The following is a 17,154-nucleotide window of genomic DNA, read 5'->3' as shown; positions in this document are numbered from 1 at the left end:
CTGTTGCGCTGAGTTGATGCGGTGGTTCAAGAGTTTTGCAGTGACTCCGAACTCGCGGGCGTGACGTATGCGGGGCGCTTTTTCGCCTATGGATGGTATTGCTTTCCATGACTGTCCATCGCTTTCACCTTATCAACCAGTGGTTGTATACTACATCCAAGCCCATTCTAAACGCTATTTGTATTGTGCTATAGGTCTGCACACTACTACCAGATATAGAACTTTTCTCCGCAACCTTTCATGACCATAAACTCATGTCATCCGTTCGTTATATATATATAGTACGAGCCTCTAGATGATCTCTCAACACCCCAGCTAAGATGCACAATATTTCGCAGCAAAACACCAAGGAGTATCTCTATAGGTGCCTCAAGCCCCTGCAACAAAAGAATGCGGGGGCGAATAGTAGTAAGAATGTTAAAATAAACATGATTTCCACAATGAGCAAGCAATGCGCACAAATACCACGCCAGGACCAGCCAGATTAGATAACAGAAAGACATGACATGAAGAGAATAAAGATGAAAGCACATCAAAATGCATCAAATAGAAAGTTGCAGAATCATCAACGTCAATTACATCTGCCGCAACCCCTCCGCCAGACGCCGCTTTCCAAGCTCCCAGGCATTCATCAGACCTTGTTCGGACAGGTCGATGCTCTTCAAGTTCGGTGCATCCGGAGCAGGAGCGCGACTGACGCGGGAGGCGATCAGCACAGGGTCGGTTTCCAGGATGATTCCATCGTCGATAATCTCATCGATGGCCAAGGCGACCAAATCGTAGTTCTCGACGATCGTGCGCTTGTCGGTTGCGCCCCTGAGGAACAGAGTTAGCCCAATTGATCTATTTTCCCTTCTCTATTCAGCGGATATTATGGAGCCATGCATACTTGAATAGGATTCCCAAAGCATCTCTTAGCGACAGAACCACGTTGTACAACAGCACTTCGTTCTCGTCGGCGCTTCCCACCACATAGAGCATCACATCGCTCTCCATCTTGAAGACAACTATCCGGTTATCGTAGAGGATCACATCGCTGGTCTGCTTGTTGGTCTTTTCGAGGAGGCCTTGTTCGAATGCCTTCTGCTCTTTCACGGTAGGGTAGGGGTTCGCTCCGGGGTAATCGGTCGAGTTGGGGGCAGCACCGGCCGGGGGGTGAGGAGGGGAGTAGTACTTGGTGAAGATGCGAGAGCCATCGTCGGCCGACATGAGAAGGACGGCATTGACGGAGAAAAGCGAGAGAGAGCCAGGCATGGTGGGCAATGGTTCAGGAATATCGGTTTGGTTAACGTGGTGACAGCTCCGTGGGCAACAATGGGACTCCAACTATTTACCGTCAAGCTGGCCGCAATCCGGCCGCCGCTCGAACTTTGTTCCGGGGTATACAGGACATCAACCACGTCTTTTGTTTCAACCCCACGACTTATTGAAGTGAAATTGTTGGAGAAGTCCATTTGTATATCTTTTGCTTCATTTTGATGATTTCCATACATCTAGGTACTATGTTGGTTATAGATTCATATTTACTTACTGGCTCTATAATACAAAGGTCTAGACAACATCATTAAACGACAAAAAAACACAAGACAATTTCACTCGGGGATCGAGGTATAGACCATAGGTATGTTCATCATATAAGGAGGGGCATAAACAAGCAAAGCAGATTCGTCGCGTCCAAGAGTAGTCTGTGGAGGGAGTAAAAGGAGTGTCCAAGCAGTACCCATGTCAGGCATCATCACAACGTTTCAATGTGGTCGTCTATCACATTTCCAAAATTCAATCAAAGCAAAATAAATGGACGCGAAAAAAGTGCCAGATGCTCGAAAGGGGCAAACTGGGCCATAATGGGCTCAACACCAGTATGATGATCAACACCGAAGAAGAATGGTAAGAGTTTAACCGTAGCGGTCAACAACCCGCCATCAAGGGTTTTAAAAGATCATGCAGATTAACCGTGAATAACACAAAGCACAGAATATGTCCCTATTTGCAGGCGGGTGGTTTTACCCCACATTTTTCCACGAGACTGATGCGCTCAAGTCGAAGGCTGGGTGGCCTCGCTAGAGTTGGGACGGTTGAACCAGGGGATCCAACTGCCTCGGTTAGCCTTCTTGCGGGCAGCTTCTTCTTCCTCGGCCAGCTTAGTCTCGCTGACTAGGCGCAGGGGACGCAGTTTGTTCTGGGTCATGACAGCTCCAGTGTAGTTGGTCATGCCGGTGCTAGAACGGGGAGAGCTGGAGGTTGCACCGGTAGATGCCGTATCACCAGCGGGGTCGCTCGTGACACTATCCGAGCTGCTCAAACGGCTGTGCTCAGGCTGACTGGAGAGTGAAGGCGCACGGCCACCGGTACTCATACTCGACATGATACTCGCTGAAGAAAATGCGCTTTGGCGATTTCCAGGTCCCATGAGAGTAGGGCTGATCGGCCCACCCGAGTTGCGTCCCCGATACATCTGACCCACGACGGATGCTGCCCCAACGTCCGTTTGTTCAGACCTTGTCCGGCGGTGACCGCGAATTGATCCAGCACGAAGGGGGATGCTAGGAGCTGTCTGTGGGTTCTCGTGAGCGGTCGGCACACTGGTGGGTGGAGGCATATAGCTCGTGGGGCGTGACCGCGGCTGGGTCGAAGGCCGAGGAGGGTTCTGGTTCGGGCCTGCAACGACCGACTTGGCGCGCTGGAGGAAGGTCTGCTGCGCGTCATCCTTCTCAGGGGGAGTTGGCGGAAGCTCTTTGTTGCTGTGCGCAGGCATCGGCTTGGCCGGGGGATCGTTTTCATTCTTGTCAAGGATGGTCTCGAAACCATCATGCTGCAGGAGGCGGCTGATGATCCGCTCGATATAAAGGGTAAGGGCCTTGTTCTGGTCCTTCAGCGCCTTGATCTCCGTCTCCAGCTTGCGGGTGTTGTCTGTCTCTGCTCGAGCATCGACGGATTCTAGCTCGTCAGCCAACGAACCCAAGCCACTGCCAGACTCCTTGACATCCTCGGCAGTGTCCGGGTGAACTTCCCGCATGAAGTCACCCTTTGTGAAATCACCATTGAGGGTTCTCTCACTGAGGAGTAATTGGTAGCTCTCATTATCCTCCATCAAGCGGGCATTCGCCATGCGAGCTTCCAGAAGCTCCTTCTCCAGCTCCCGCTGTCTGCCACCGCCCTTGTTCTCCATCTCGACAAGCTTGATCTGGGACTCAGCCAGCTCCAGCCGAAGAGACTCGATCAACTTATCCTTCTGCAAAAGCAGCTTCGAGTTATTGCGGGAAGGGCTTCTCTCAATCTGGGAAGAGGGCGCGAATTGACCATCAACATCCGGTGATGCCCGGTTGCGGAAACTGGCTATAAGGGGCATGTTAGCAGGTTTCACACTAGAAGAGGACAAAGGAGAAGAAGAAATGATCTTCTTACATGAGCGAGACACACTTTTATCCGAATCCGCAGCATTTGCCCGCTCCTTCTGAGCCAGCGACTCCTTCAGACGCTGAATGGTAGCCTGCATCTCTTCCTCACGACTCGCCTGTTGTTCCTTCTCCTGCAGCATGGCATTGCGTTCCAGTTCGTGTGCCTGTTCGAGGTCGCGAATCTGGCGAACATGGTCACGGATCTCACCATTCAGGGCTTCAATCTTGCTATCCCTCTCATGGCTCTGGTCCTCCAACTTGCCTTGCTCGCTCACCGCCTCATCGAGGCGCATTTGAAGGACACCCAACTGCTTGCGATACTGCTCCGAGGCGGTCTCCGCCTTTTGCAACTGCTCCTTGAGGTCATCAATGAGTGCAGCGGTCTGGGCCCGGGCCTCTTCGTCGGATTGATTGGGCGTAACTTTGGGGGCACTGGATGTGCTCAGGTTGGAGCGACCGGGTTTCCGAGCCGCAGCCCGCGCAGAGACCGGAGTCGAAGCACGGAGGGAGGGGGAACGAGTGACGCCATTTGTCGAAGCACTGGGAGATCGGGTGTGCGTTCGCGATGCAGTGCCGCTGGCTGTGTGACTTTCTGCAGTCGAATTTCTGTTGGAATTGCCCGGGATACTGGGCTTGCGAGGCGTCGCCGACATGATTACCGACAATGGGGTTCACACCAGAAACGTAGAATGATTCCAGAAGACGCAAAGCGGCCCAGAAAGGGGAAGGAGAAGAAAGGCCTCTGGGGCTTTAAAACTGGTATGAAACAGCCGGGAAATTAAGTCGATAAATTTAAGGGACAGCGGCCGAGAGGTTGTAGCGGTCAAAACACAGTGGGCACACTAAGTGACCTACTATCTCGGTGGGGGATGGTTCAGAATGGCTGGCCACGGCTAGCCTCTTTCCAGAAGCACCAAGCAAGGATATTGGGGGAGGGTAGTATTTAAGTAAACGACTGGGGGGAGAAATCGAGGGGATACGATCGCAAGTTAGGGATGAATCCGACAAACATGCAAAAGAAAGAGAAAAAGCTTTGAAGGGGTGGGAAAGCAAAAGGAATAATAATGGGAACAGGTGGGCGCATTAATTGTTCGATTGGGTTGATGGGCACGATGTCCACGGGAGTATGTATGGGAACGGCCGTATTTGGCAGTCTAAGGCAGAGTCTAAGGCCCCAACTTACCGTACGTTACCAGTTGGGCCCCTGTTGGCCTGGGGATCTCTCCGCTCCGGGGCAACTGATTATGAGTCTGTGAGGTATTAATGATTACCAACGTTACATAGCCCTTCTCCCCTATTTCATCACCGTTTTAATGACTAACGCCGGACTATGTGTGCTTTGTATAACTCAGTCACTCACTCATGACTGACTTATTCATTCCTCATACCATCTGTCATCGTGGCTCGCCTGGAAAGTGGCAATGCCAACTCCAACTACGGCGACAAGGCAACACCAATACCAAACAATCCAACTGGGGCCCCCTCACCTGGACGACAACACGGAGCCAACACATGGCAACGTTAAAGATAGTAATTTCTCACCAACCCTCCCTTGGGGTTCCTTGCGGCGCACAGGGTCCAGCCATCTGTCAGTCTTAAGCTGAGTCGACCATCGTAATCCCATCGTCGCAATCACCCCTACCATCCAATCACCTACGTCCGCCCTCAGGGAAGGGGGGCCGGACAAAAGTTACTGTACATCCTGCGCCACGTCCGTAGTGACGGTTCCGGCCATGCATCGAGATCAGCAGGGCTGTCTCCGGGCCACTTATGTAAGGCTCTTCACTCTGCAGGTATCAAATACAGTTACCTGGACTACAAGATGCAGCACTTGAGGTTTGTTTGAAGCTGAATTGTAAGGGTGTAGTTGTTATTCTTGTACTCCCATACGATTTGGCCTAGGCATAGTAGGGGGCGTGGTATAAGGTTTCTCTAAAAGGATACCCAATAGATACATATCGAACAGACCGGTCTTGTGACAGCAGACAAAGTAAAATTAAAGTAATTGTCTGTTTCGTAATGCACACTACGTTCGCTATTGCTTGTCAATACTCCTTTTAAATAATCTGCTCCGTGACGTGACAGGCCTAGCATGCTTCTGTTGGCTAGTATATATCAAGAGGGTACTCCAAATACTAGTATACTATTCCACAACCCCTGAAAACCCACCCTGGTCATTGTGTATCAACGCATATTGCCTGACCGACCGCGCTGTAAAGCAATGTCCTGATAGACCTATGATTGGGTCAATAATAATAACGTTCATAAAGTGCAAGTGGCTACATGCCACGTTAATATGGCTTCTCACGTATAGCACAGCTGGACCCCTATGTCTGGCTCCACACCAATCAACAAATAGGTAATACAAACGAAACATTCATCATGGTATGAAGTGGCTCGGACTATGTAGCTTCAGCTGATAGGAAGCTATGCAATGATGCATATAACCTATATATTTACCTCACAAAGCAGCTTCGTAATCAGCGTGCCCATGGTCATACTGGGACTTACTACATATCTGATGAATCAATACTAGGAGCCAAATCATCAGGGAAATGGCAGGCCTAGAACGCAAGAGCCAGCATCACCCCCGACTCTCCCCGGTTCCAATCAACAATTTGAAATCAACGGCTCAGAATCTAAGCAGCAATATACATGCGCAATATATTCTCATCTACAGCAGCTTTCCAAAGGTTAGTGCTCCTTATTTCGGTATATGACAGCGGCCAGTCATATGAACAGGTCAGCTATCATCGTGTTCTGCAGAGACTGCGAATATTGGTTTCTAGGAACAACAGATATAGGGTCTTAGATCCCCACCACGTGGGAATTGGCTCCTTACTGACGTCCGGGGCTGCAGTCCGGGCAACGGATTCAGATCAATCTCATGAATGACATAAGTAGTCAGGGGTTGATAATCTATGGAAGCGAAAGGCAGTCCTGCACTATGCTGGTGAGTGAGAAAAGAAGTGAGGGATGTTGCCAACACTTAGTGTTGGCGTAGGAGTTAGAGAATATATCCGGGTCCATGAGGTACCCATCAGAAGATACTCCGAATCCATATATATGAGAATAGTAAAATAAGACTAAGTATCTAGGGGTCCTCAGAGATATGGTATCTCATACGGCGACCTCTGCTATCGACGTTCATCAAGAAGTAAGTCTACGCAGTAGATCGGCTTCTTCCTACAGCGAGAACTGTATACTTCCAATTGCGAATGGCCATTCGAAGCCATTAGAAATAAAGACTTGAGTGTCAACCTTAAAAAAGTCATGTACGAAGATAATAAGACATTTAGAACGATAATGAACTAAACGCCGTGCCTCCTTCACGTGCACATGTAGCTTAGCAGAGAGGAAAGAACCGGCCTAACCCAAGGCCGCAGGCAACTACCCTCACCGCCCATTGCTGCACTGGTTCAAAATATTTCACGTGATTTACGACCTTGGAAGCGGGCAGATGAGTCAGCCGCCGCGGAACGGAGGAATTGCCGGCCGACATTCGTCAAACCCACAAAAAAAGAGTGGGTGATAGGTTTTCTTTTACCATCCCAATCTCAAAAGACGAGGCCGGAGCGCACTTCTCTCAACAACCACATTAAACCTTTAGGTATGTGGTATTCTCCCGCAAGCCACGGCTGATTGCCCGTTATTTTGATCATGTTCAAAAAATATTTATTGTCATGGCCAAAAAAGCGGTAGCATTCAGTAGTGGGCTCTGAAATAGCGGAGTGAACAAATGCTGATTAAAATTGATCATGCAGAAGTTTAGTCTTCAGCGTAACGATGGCCCCCAAGAGCAAGAAGACCGGTGACACCATCAACTCGCGCCTGGCGCTTGTGATGAAGTCCGGAAAGGGTATGTTATACCAGAAGGTGCCAGTTCAGATATTTTAGACAGTCTCTAATCGTGCCCATCTAGTCACCCTCGGCTACAAGTCCACCATCAAGACCCTCCGCGTGAGTATACCGGATATTTCAGGCAATAGCCGTGCAGAACATCCATGAATGGTCGACTAATAACGTCAACAGTCCGGCAAGGCCAAGCTGGTCATCATCGCCGCCAACACTCCTCCTCTCCGCAAGAGTGAGCTCGAGTACTACGCCATGCTCGCCAAGGCCCCCGTCCACCACTTCTCCGGCAACAACGTGAGTGACTGCGATCAGATCATTGGCATCTCTATGGAGTGGGATCCGGACCTAGTTCTGGATAGACTACTTCCGTAGTGATCGCAACGTAAAACTGGAGTAAACGCTAACATTGTGGTGAACAGATCGAGCTCGGTACCGCCTGCGGTAAGCTCTTCCGCACCTCCACCATGGCTATCCTCGATGCTGGTGACTCCGACATCCTGTCCAGCCAGTAGGTGTAAAGCCTAGTCAATGAATTCATGTTATGTCTGAACGGCGGTATGCCATGATGCACAACGTCACGGCACGATTTAGATAATGACAATGAACTTTACATCTATATTGGGTTTCGTTTCTAAACGCTGTAGGATAAGACTGTAGGAGTGATCTGGAAGATAGCACGGTCGCATCACTAAAGAACCGGAGGGAGGAGTGGCAGCTCAACTCCACTTTATGAGTCACGTAATTAAAAGTCAGGCATTAAGATAATTATAAAGCAGCGAAAAGTCATCATATTCCATTCCGCAGTAACTAAAACATGTTTCATTCACGGCTTAGAAAGAACTGATATATCAGTCTGAACAAGAATGTCGGAGTTGCCGTAGTCTTACAAATGCGTCATAGCGGCTACAGAATGTGATTGGCGGAGAGGGTAGGGTTTAGGGCTGTGCCACTCGGTAGCGGGCGCTTGCTTGGAAATCAACGTGGAAAGTGCCTGCGCCCATAATCCCCCTTCCCTTTCGCCTCCCGACACCACCTTTTTCGACAACCTCACCGTTCGCAGGAAGTGCAGCCGCCCCATTTCCAGCAGTCAAGATGGCCCGTCGTCCCGCGAGATGTTACCGCTACTGCAAGAACAAGGTGCGTTCGACCGTTTGATGGATTTTTGTGCGTTTTTGTGGATTTTTTTTTGGACGGGATTTTGTCTTGTGGGGAGCATTTGTCAACCAACACCAACGACGATACGCGCTACGGAGAGATGCTCAGGATGGATATCATGTCTTGCCCGACGATGGGAGAAAGAAAGATGTACCAGACAAGGATGGGATATGAATACTGACATGATTCTCGAATGACAGCCCTACCCTAAGTCCCGGTTCAACCGTGGTGTTCCCGACCCCAAGATCCGTATCTTCGATCTGGGACGTAAGAAGGCCAACGTCGATGACTTCCCTCTTTGCGTTCACCTCGTCTCCAACGAGTACGAGCAGCTGTCCTCCGAGGCCCTCGAAGCCGCCCGTATCTGTGCCAACAAGTATGCCGACCCGCCGATTCCACTACGCCCAGCCCTCATGTACTAACACAGATGTTCAGGTACCTTGTGAAGATCGCCGGTAAGGAAGGTTTCCACCTCCGTGTCCGTGTGCACCCCTTCCACGTCATCCGTATCAACAAGATGTTGTCTTGCGCCGGTGCCGATCGTCTCCAGACCGGTATGCGTGGTGCCTTCGGTAAGCCCCAGGGTACCGTTGCCCGTGTGAACATTGGCCAGATCATTCTGTCCGTCCGCACCCGTGACACCAACCGTGCTGCTGCCATCGAGGCTCTCCGCCGCTCCATGTACAAGTTCCCCGGTCGCCAAAAGATCATCGTCTCCAAGAACTGGGGTTTCACTCCCGTCCGCCGCGAGGACTACATCCAGCTCCGCCAGGAGGGCAAGCTCAAGCAGGATGGTGCCTACGTCCAGTTCCTGCGTGGCCACGGTCTCATCGAGGAGAACATGAAGCGTTTCCCCGACGCCTACGAGAACGTTTCTCAGGCTTAGATGGATGTTTAGCGCTTTAGGACACGAAAAAAAGATTTATTGAACTATTCCCACTTTTCATGTCCTGTTTGTTATCCTTGATGTCATTTAGTCACCGTATGGGGCGGAGTTATTTAACGCGGATTTCCTCGGCTTGCATGGTTGCACAGTAGTATGATATCGTAGGACGATTTCCCACAGTAGTGCGGCGTAGTTCTGTCAGCTTTCAGTTATGACAACCAGATGGTCGCCTGTTTTGCTTTTAAATTGATTTCATGGGGTCCGGAATGATATCATATCTGTGCTACGATTGACCCAAGGGATTAGAAAAAGTTCTAGTCGTAACACTGTTGAACAAACGTCCATCTGTTAGTAGTCCCTTTGTAAGATGTTGAATTGATATTTGTTGACTTGACAAATATCCATAATAGACTACTAGTGTACAGTCTTGTTGGTAGTATGGTTTCTACTCCGTGGACCCAATAAACTTGGCCGTAGACCATGGACTATCCATCCCAGATAGGCCTGCGGAGAGTTGCACAACCTACACTACTAGTGGTAGTATATGGCGTCCGGCGTCTTTATCCTAACCATACCTTCGAATATTAGATGAGAACTAAGATTGAAACAATCTACAATTCACCACCAGCCATATCAGCATAGAATGGGGATAGAGTATTGAAGCCATGTAAGACTGCACAAGCAGGGAAGATCGAGGGGCTGAGAACTACCCAGTACTACTCCGTAGACGAACGCCACAGCTGAAAGAGCGGGTAGCAGTCGAGGACTGGAGTGAGTGAGAGCCCCTGACAGCCAGGCTCGCCTCGCCTTGGGCCATGCAGGCAAACACGGAGGATGACATGTCATTGAGATCAGAGCCAGTGGAGCGCGATGGGGTGATCAACACTGGCTGATGCCATGATGGGTTGACCTTTTGTGGAGAAGCTAGTCAAATCAGGAGAGATGCACACCGCGAGGTACGAAGCACCTCACCATGTCGGTGGGTTGAGTTGGCAGCAGTAGAAGAACTTCCAGGGAAAGTACTTCGCACTTGGTTGGTACTTAGCAGCAGCAGTGAGTGGTGATATCGAGACTCGACAGATCCCACAGGCGGGCGTCGATCAGCCGATCCTCGCGATGCAGTTGATCGGATTCGATAGTCAGCGTCACCTCCTCCTTTTTGTCACCCAGGTTTGTCTCTACCGTATGTATGTATCTATGGGGCTGTAGTTTAGATGGTTGGTTGGGGACGCTATTGACAAGACTATTATGAAAAGGCTTTCTTTTCCCTTTTTAAAGCAGACAAAGACAAAGACAAAGCTAGAATTAGGAGGGTAAATCCTTGGGCTGACTTGGAACTGTGGATAAGATTGTCCCGTCGATGGATTTAAACTTTTTCCTCGTTTTGTTTCAGAGAGAGAGAGAAAGAGACAATCCTGCAACTATCCACCCACCGACCCGGTCTGGTGACTGGCATCATCCGGGTTCATTTCGTCCGGTTGACTTGTTCTTCTTGTCTACCATAGTCTACCGTTAGCACTTTTCAAACTACTCCTTCATTAAAGAGGGGAACCATTTCCTGCCAACCCCTCCGAGGGACCATGGAGCACTTCTTGCTGGCTTGAACCTTCGCCTTATCTCCTCCCTCCCACGTCATCTCCGACTCATCAGCGAGCGCGAGGCCCTCGCGTCAGCATCACCGCTATCGGACCTTTCTGGACATCTTTACTTTTTCTCCCCCTGCAGGTCTCGAGACGCCTATTCTGCCTGACTGTCCAACTTTTGTGACATTTGGGCTTTGCTTGTGGCTATATAGCCTTTCCCTCCCTTGCCTCCTCGCCATCTGGTCCCATCTCCTCAGTTCCGAACACGGTCACGCGGGGAAGATCCACCGCGCGATCGATAAACTGTTCTTATCTCGCTATCTGCCTGTCCCTCCCTCCCCTCTCCCTCCCAACCAACGCCAGCCACTTCGGATCATCTTGCTGCTATCGCCCATCTGCCAAGTCAACCCATGGCGTTTCGTCTACCCCCCCAAGTCCCCCGTCGACGCCCTTCCTATTCCAACTCCCTCCCTTCCCCCGCCCCCGATATCACCTCTCCTCTCTCGCTACTACCGGAGAATGAAGCTACAGAATGGGTGCTCTTCTCGCCGACCCAACAACCCTCCACCATCGCCCGCACGCATACCACCTCTACTGATCGCAGCCCACGAACACAAGGCGTCTCCCGCTTAAGTGATTTTGGCTCGTTTGGCACGGCAACTCGATCCGCGATCGGCCCAGAAAGCGAGAGCGTGGATGATGCTCTCGATGAGCCGTTGGACGATGATGGGACGGAACTAGATAGTCTAGACGATGGGCTTCACGCCTTTCGAGCCCCGTCTTTGGTCCAAGAAGACCAAGGGGCTCCTGCGGTTCTCCCGGCTCATGATGGACTGGGGAGTTTTCAGGCCTCTAGCCAGGTCGTGCAAAATCAGTTGTGGCAGCACGAACAGTACAACCCCAATCGGAGGCCCGACCTACAGCCACGTCGTCGCTCAAGTGTCCAGCGTCAGTTAGACATGGTCGCAAATGAAGAAGAGGCGGACATGGAGAGAGAACGATGGCAGCGCATTGAGAAATGGAGAATGGAACAGAGCCGGGTATTGTTACAGGAGATCGAGAAAGCAACGCGCAGACGGCGTGATAGTCGTGCCAGTGGCATAACTGACCCCGTTGTGTCTTACCCGACGGTTTCGGACGTTCCAGATGCGGTCCTTGAGACCCCCAAGGAGTCAGAGACTGCTTCGACGGCAAATCAAGAAGAAGACGGGGACGAGTCTCTGTTGCAGCGAATAACCCGCAAGGTCATCCGCGACCTCATCGGGATCGACGATTCGCTGCTATCGGTGATTTTTGGGGAATCATTGCCCTCCACTGAAGATGACGAGCCGATTTCAGCGAGGGAATATGCATCGAACATCGAGGCACTCAACCAGGAGCTGGACTCCGTGCCGGAAGACCATCCTATTTGGCAGAGTAAAGTGCTGCAACGCATCGCCCACGAGCTGGGGATTCTCGTCAACCAGCTGTGCGAACATCCCGGTGCATTTACGACCTATCTGAACATGTCCAGAGAGATCCCGAATCAGTATGCTGGCATACCTCTCGATCGCGTGCCAGAAGAGGGCGACGCTCCTTCTGCTTCGGTGGGTCCTACCAATCTGGAGTCCACCATGAACACCGAATCGGTCCTCTCTCCACACTTTTCGCCTACTCTTGGCGATCCCAGTAGTCGAGAACATGCGGCGCAATGGGGCATCGAGGATGACGATTTCGTACATCGTTCAGCCAGCAATTCCGCGGCTGAGCCGTTGGCTGAATCGGCACGGGCCCAACAGGAGAAGGAGTATTGGGAGCGAGAGCTGGATGTTCGGATGGTCTTTCGGTACCTGCGGAACCGATTTACCCACCGGGGCAGCAACAACGACCCTTATCACAGCACCCCCCGCAGAGCCCCGCAAGATGCATCTCGCCGCGCGGCAATCATCCGGCAGCACCATCCGCTCGTTGCCCGAGCGCATTCGCGCTCTCAGGCGCAGATTCGCCGGCAATCGCAGTACTCGCATCACTCCGGACCAACCGGGGTGTCGTCGCCCATCATGCGTCCGCATTACCGTCGCCCCAGTTCTAGCTGTGCCAGCCAGAGTGCCAAGCTGTCTGCCATTTCCAGCCGCCGGACGCTTACCGGTTCCAGTCGCAATTACTGGGACATTGGGGGCAGCGTGGACAGCGGGAGTGCTGTGGCGCCCGTTGCAGCCGGCCTGGGAGGCTGGGGCGAGGTGTGAGATGAGAGCTGGTTCTTTTCATTCTGTCTATAGACCCCTCTTCTTTTGGATACATATTGCACATTGGCTCTTTATATTTATTTCAATAATGACTCTATCATATCTGTTTGGTGTTGTGGTGTTTCTAACCTCTGAACCTTACATACATCGTACATGGAAGAATCGGGGGACGATTTGCATATTTTTTCTTTCCTTGGGCTATATGTGGGCTGTATTATGCATGAGCCACATGGTCTATGGAGATTCTGGAACATCACATATATATTGCACGCACTGTGGCACTTGTCCGGCTAGAAAAATTTTCCCTTGGGCGGCGATTTTGGGGCGCAGGGGCAATGGGATGCATTTTGCGAATGGGAAAAGGTGCATATCGACGGCGTCCGTGGTAGAGGGGCAGATCTGAACTATGCCTCGGAGCGCATCGGACAGGATCGGAGGAATCAGAGGAGCACACCATTTCTGGCAATAATAGACAAGGGACATGAATGTACATAGTGTGAATGTGTGAGATATCACTCGGACTAATTGCATGCCATCACTAGCTTCGATGAGATAAATTTCAGCTGAAGGACGGCTGGCTCAGCCGCGTCAGGAATAAATGATTTGGAAAAAATAATCATGATCGCGCCTTTAGGCATACAGCCTACTTACTTTGTACTATCTCCAGTAGGAGTTAGCACTGAATCTGCCGGACGTCCCTTGCCACGGACCATTTGCACGCCCCCACTTGCCGCCAGTCGAACCGGAGTGAAGCTATTCAGTTCCCACTTGTCATATCCATTACGGATTGTTCACCACGTCCGCGTCTTCGGTGCTCTGTATGGCTCTTTCCTTTGTGGAATGACAGGCTGTGACTCAGAACCGAAGTTACAGTTAGTCGATGCGCTAATCGGGTGCTGATAGATCCACTCGTCATCTTTGGGCGCTTTAGCACCATGCGACCTGTTCGGCTGGGCTCTACACGAATAAACCCAGGGGTGCCATCCAGGGTTCACCTGAAAGTACATATAAAGAGTAAGTACTATCGCCCTGCCCTACCTTTTATAGTCCTTTTGAGTCCTTGCGCAAACCTAGAATCTCCTTGATATCAATACTACTTGCACATATCTTTCATGATGATCCTCGACAGTCCACCTCCCACTTTCTCGACCCTCTCTCTGACGGTCAATGACCATCCCCTCAAGCTCTCCACCCTCTATCGCCCCGGGCCGAAACCCGCCATCCTCTTCCTCCACGGATTTGGCTCTTGCAAAGAAGATCTTCACGATCTGGTCTACCTTCCTTCTCTACGAGACCACACCTTGATCGCCTACGATGCACCGGGCTGCGGTGCCTCTGAATCCCATGGTCCCAGCAGCGATCTGACCATCACCTTCCTCGTGGCCACCGCCGAAGCTGTGCTCAAGCAATTCCACATCACCACCTTCTATCTGATCGGGCACTCCACCGGCGCTCTGACAGGCCTCATGCTCGCCGCCTCTCTTCCCCCCACACAATACCAACTGCTCGCCTTCATCAACATCGAAGGCACCCTCTCGCCAGAGAACTGCTTCTTCCCTCGCTCTCTTTACACCGACCTCGTCAAATCTTCCCCCTCCTCCACACCCGAAGACGACCTCCAGAAACTCATTGCCCACGTCCACTCCACCCCAGGCTACTCACACGCTCTCTACGCCTCATTACTACCCTCCCGCGTGCGCCCCGAAGCCGTCCGACCCATCGTCACATCCACCGTCGAGCTCTCATGGAAGAACCTCCTAGGACGCTTCCTCCGATTATCCTGCCCACTCATGTACTTGTTCGGGGACCAGAACCGCGAAGTGTCATTTCTGAGTCAATTAGAGACGAAAGGGGTCGAGCTGGCGCAGATCCCCACGAGTGGACACTTCCCGATGTACTCCAACCCGGCGAAGATGTCACGGCGCATCGAGGGATTTTTCCGGGACTGTACTTACGCTGGCAGTAGCAGTAGTGGCAGTGGTGGGAGTTTCTAGCAGCGCAACAGTTTTTACTGGAGTTTCGATTCGATTTTTGTTAGATAGATACCTCGATACGATGTCTCATGATTATTACCCACTACTCACTTACATACCATTTAGACAAGCAATGTGATATTTTCTGTGAATTTAATTGGTTGGTTGATCTACTAGTTTTGTGGAATACGTAGATACGCACTTAGCTTAGCTTAGTTTCCTTTTTTTTTATCCACCTGAAGTGAAGAAGTAATAATGATGAGGGTTGAATGCCGAGCTGATTGCTTGGCGAGCCAGTCACTCACTTTCACCGAAGAATACCCTGCTCAGCTGAACTTCTATCTATCTACTGCACCTGCTGCAGTAGTCACTAACCACTGTGCATGAATTCATCTAGTAGACACCTAGGCAAGATAAGCAATTCCCTTCTTTCTCGATACTTTCCCGGTGTGCGAATCCATCTAGTAGCAATTATGAACAATTTACCTACAGAATACCATCACATGGTAGAGTAACAAACTTCAACGAAAAAAAGGGCAGATTCCGGTCTAGAATACTCCGTTGTCTTTCAACCCCACGTCTCCTGATTTTGCCCCCAACCACCCTGACCAGTCAGCTAGACAAGACAGACAGACACATGTCAAGACAGTGGGGTGTGGATCTACTCCAGTGCAGGGAGTAAGTAGTCTTTCTCTGCCCTCTACGAAACAGGCAAGCAGGCACGTGCTCCCCTGGAGAAAACTCGATGGTGGGAATGAATTGCCCGTCAATGCTGGTTCCGTGGGCCCCGCTGCGTTGTTGCTTAGTTTGCTTCTTTTTTGTGGGCTGCAGTAGTACATACGTAGCTAACTAATGATTGAATCTATGGGTCGGCATATACATACACACACACTAAATGGTTTTAGTGGTATCTGGTATGTGGTATTGCAAAATTCAAGCAGGTATGCGGCATGCAGTGGTAAGTTAACGCCAGCGGTAACATTTACCGAAGTTTTGGCGTTGTGACGGGTGGTGGAGACATAAGTAGTAGACTCGTGGGTTTTTGACTTTAGGCTAATTTTATTTGGGATGTGCGCGTGGGTGATCCTGGGGATGGGATTGGTTGGGGGAGCTTGGACCAGTTTATTTTATTTATTGCCTTACACTATACTAAGTAGGTAGGGAGATAGATTTGGTTTCTGTTTGGTTTTTTTATGCAGTTTTCTTTTGTTTCTCCTGGAGTTTGTGTGTAGGGATGGAGTTATAAGGGTAGGATACTCTCATTCTTGTTTAGTTGGGAATTTGACATCCAGTAACTAGATAAGGCATTGACGCCCATGTAGGATAGTAGATGGACATCTTCTACGGAATACTCAAGAGACTAACTACTAGTAAGCTCCGGCCGAATCTCCCCGATGCAACTAACCATTAGACACATATCCCGTCGTAATATAACACTGCTCACACTATATTAGTTCCGGTCCATCTGTAACTGCTGTCTAAGGCTGCCTGCATGCATCACGTTCACATATCTCCTAGGGGTATTGGTCCATCTAGGAAAGGGAAGTTCTCACGCGACTCCTCCCTCCCTCCTTCCCTCCCTCTCTTTCCGCCTCAGGTCAGACCAGACAGATCTGTCTCACTCTAATCTATGTAGGATGCTCCCAGCATCTACGTCTCTCTTTATTCTCCACTAGTCGATTGACAACAGACTAACAAGTAAAGGCGTGATCCCTTCTCACCTACCTAAATAGGTAATATCTCACACGACAGACCACTACACTACTACGTACTCTCTTCTACCCCAACCGTCTTCAACGCTGAAGCATTGCCATGTCTACTTAAGGTAATACTCCGTTGAAGGAATCCAGTTCCAATTAGGCACTAGTCCTACCTAAACAGTGACTCAGACACACTAATTAGACTAAATAGGTGCAAAGTAAAACTCTACGATGGAATCTAAACCTATTTCCGAAATAAGACACGGATACGTTTTCCCGCCTACTTAGTCTATTATCTGGAGTCTATCTATCTAGCCGTTGGGAATGTTGCTTGCTCCACTTGTCTTTTTCTTTCTTTTCCTTTTTTTTTTTTTTTTTT

At 50.4% G+C, this 17,154-nt stretch overlaps 6 protein-coding genes across 6 annotated transcripts; 4 read left to right on the top strand and 2 right to left on the bottom strand.

Moving 5' to 3' along the window:
* Window positions 1-172: 172 nt before the first annotated feature.
* Window positions 173-1,298, bottom strand: BDQ94DRAFT_139651 (coatomer subunit zeta). Its single transcript, XM_026765472.1, has 2 exons — window positions 890-1,298; window positions 173-816 (listed from the first exon to the last, which is right to left on the bottom strand). Exons 1-2 carry the CDS (start codon window positions 1,252-1,254, stop codon window positions 576-578), a joined length of 606 nt encoding a protein of 201 aa, XP_026628487.1. The 5' UTR covers window positions 1,255-1,298; the 3' UTR covers window positions 173-575.
* A 150-nt stretch (window positions 1,299-1,448) lies between these two features.
* On the bottom strand, window positions 1,449-4,523 carry BDQ94DRAFT_139650 (uncharacterized protein). The gene is made up of 2 exons (XM_026765471.1): window positions 3,406-4,523; window positions 1,449-3,336 (listed from the first exon to the last, which is right to left on the bottom strand). Exons 1-2 carry the CDS (start codon window positions 4,049-4,051, stop codon window positions 2,036-2,038), a joined length of 1,947 nt encoding a protein of 648 aa, XP_026628486.1. The 5' UTR covers window positions 4,052-4,523; the 3' UTR covers window positions 1,449-2,035.
* Window positions 4,524-6,948: 2,425 nt separating this feature from the next.
* On the top strand, window positions 6,949-8,068 carry BDQ94DRAFT_139647 (60S ribosomal protein eL30). Its single transcript, XM_026765470.1, has 4 exons — window positions 6,949-7,257; window positions 7,321-7,358; window positions 7,431-7,547; window positions 7,673-8,068. Exons 1-4 carry the CDS (start codon window positions 7,185-7,187, stop codon window positions 7,763-7,765), a joined length of 321 nt encoding a protein of 106 aa, XP_026628485.1. The 5' UTR covers window positions 6,949-7,184; the 3' UTR covers window positions 7,766-8,068.
* A 277-nt stretch (window positions 8,069-8,345) lies between these two features.
* Window positions 8,346-9,611, top strand: BDQ94DRAFT_186279 (60S ribosomal protein uL16; the record flags this gene model as incomplete). The annotated part of the gene is made up of 3 exons (XM_026775115.1): window positions 8,346-8,390; window positions 8,609-8,784; window positions 8,844-9,611. 3 exons carry the CDS (start codon window positions 8,346-8,348, stop codon window positions 9,292-9,294), a joined length of 672 nt encoding a protein of 223 aa, XP_026628484.1. The 3' UTR covers window positions 9,295-9,611.
* Window positions 9,612-10,670: 1,059 nt separating this feature from the next.
* Window positions 10,671-13,732, top strand: BDQ94DRAFT_139642 (uncharacterized protein). Its single transcript, XM_026765469.1, has one exon. It carries the CDS (start codon window positions 11,288-11,290, stop codon window positions 13,100-13,102), a length of 1,815 nt encoding a protein of 604 aa, XP_026628483.1. The 5' UTR covers window positions 10,671-11,287; the 3' UTR covers window positions 13,103-13,732.
* Window positions 13,733-14,078: 346 nt separating this feature from the next.
* Window positions 14,079-15,717, top strand: BDQ94DRAFT_139640 (alpha/beta fold hydrolase). The gene has a single exon (XM_026765468.1). The coding sequence runs from the start codon at window positions 14,215-14,217 to the stop codon at window positions 15,094-15,096; it is 882 nt and encodes a 293-aa protein (XP_026628482.1). The 5' UTR covers window positions 14,079-14,214; the 3' UTR covers window positions 15,097-15,717.
* The last annotated feature ends 1,437 nt before the right edge of the window (window positions 15,718-17,154 follow it).

This window comes from Aspergillus welwitschiae (assembly GCF_003344945.1).
Source record: "Aspergillus welwitschiae strain CBS 139.54b unplaced genomic scaffold BDQ94scaffold_9, whole genome shotgun sequence".
NCBI classification, from domain to species: domain Eukaryota; kingdom Fungi; phylum Ascomycota; class Eurotiomycetes; order Eurotiales; family Aspergillaceae; genus Aspergillus; species Aspergillus welwitschiae.
The sequence above is the reverse complement of the archived record's forward strand: the minus strand, read 5'-3'. Positions and strand labels throughout refer to the sequence as shown.

Bases quoted from the DNA above. Each gene is read 5' to 3' on its own strand.
- BDQ94DRAFT_139651 (XM_026765472.1), bottom strand. From the start codon at position 1,254: ATGCCTGGCTCTCTCTCGCTTTTCTCCGTCAATGCCGTCCTTCTCATG. The intron at 817-889 runs GTATGCATGGCT...TCTGTTCCTCAG, and splicing joins GCTTTGGGAATCCTATTCAA to GGGCGCAACCGACAAGCGCA.
- BDQ94DRAFT_139650 (XM_026765471.1), bottom strand. From the start codon at position 4,051: ATGTCGGCGACGCCTCGCAAGCCCAGTATCCCGGGCAATTCCAACAGA. The intron at 3,337-3,405 runs GTAAGAAGATCA...TGCCCCTTATAG, and splicing joins TAAAAGTGTGTCTCGCTCAT to CCAGTTTCCGCAACCGGGCA.
- BDQ94DRAFT_139647 (XM_026765470.1), top strand. From the start codon at position 7,185: ATGGCCCCCAAGAGCAAGAAGACCGGTGACACCATCAACTCGCGCCTG. The intron at 7,258-7,320 runs GTATGTTATACC...GTGCCCATCTAG, and splicing joins TGTGATGAAGTCCGGAAAGG to TCACCCTCGGCTACAAGTCC. The intron at 7,359-7,430 runs GTGAGTATACCG...TAACGTCAACAG, and splicing joins CCACCATCAAGACCCTCCGC to TCCGGCAAGGCCAAGCTGGT.
- BDQ94DRAFT_139642 (XM_026765469.1), top strand. From the start codon at position 11,288: ATGGCGTTTCGTCTACCCCCCCAAGTCCCCCGTCGACGCCCTTCCTAT.
- BDQ94DRAFT_139640 (XM_026765468.1), top strand. From the start codon at position 14,215: ATGATGATCCTCGACAGTCCACCTCCCACTTTCTCGACCCTCTCTCTG.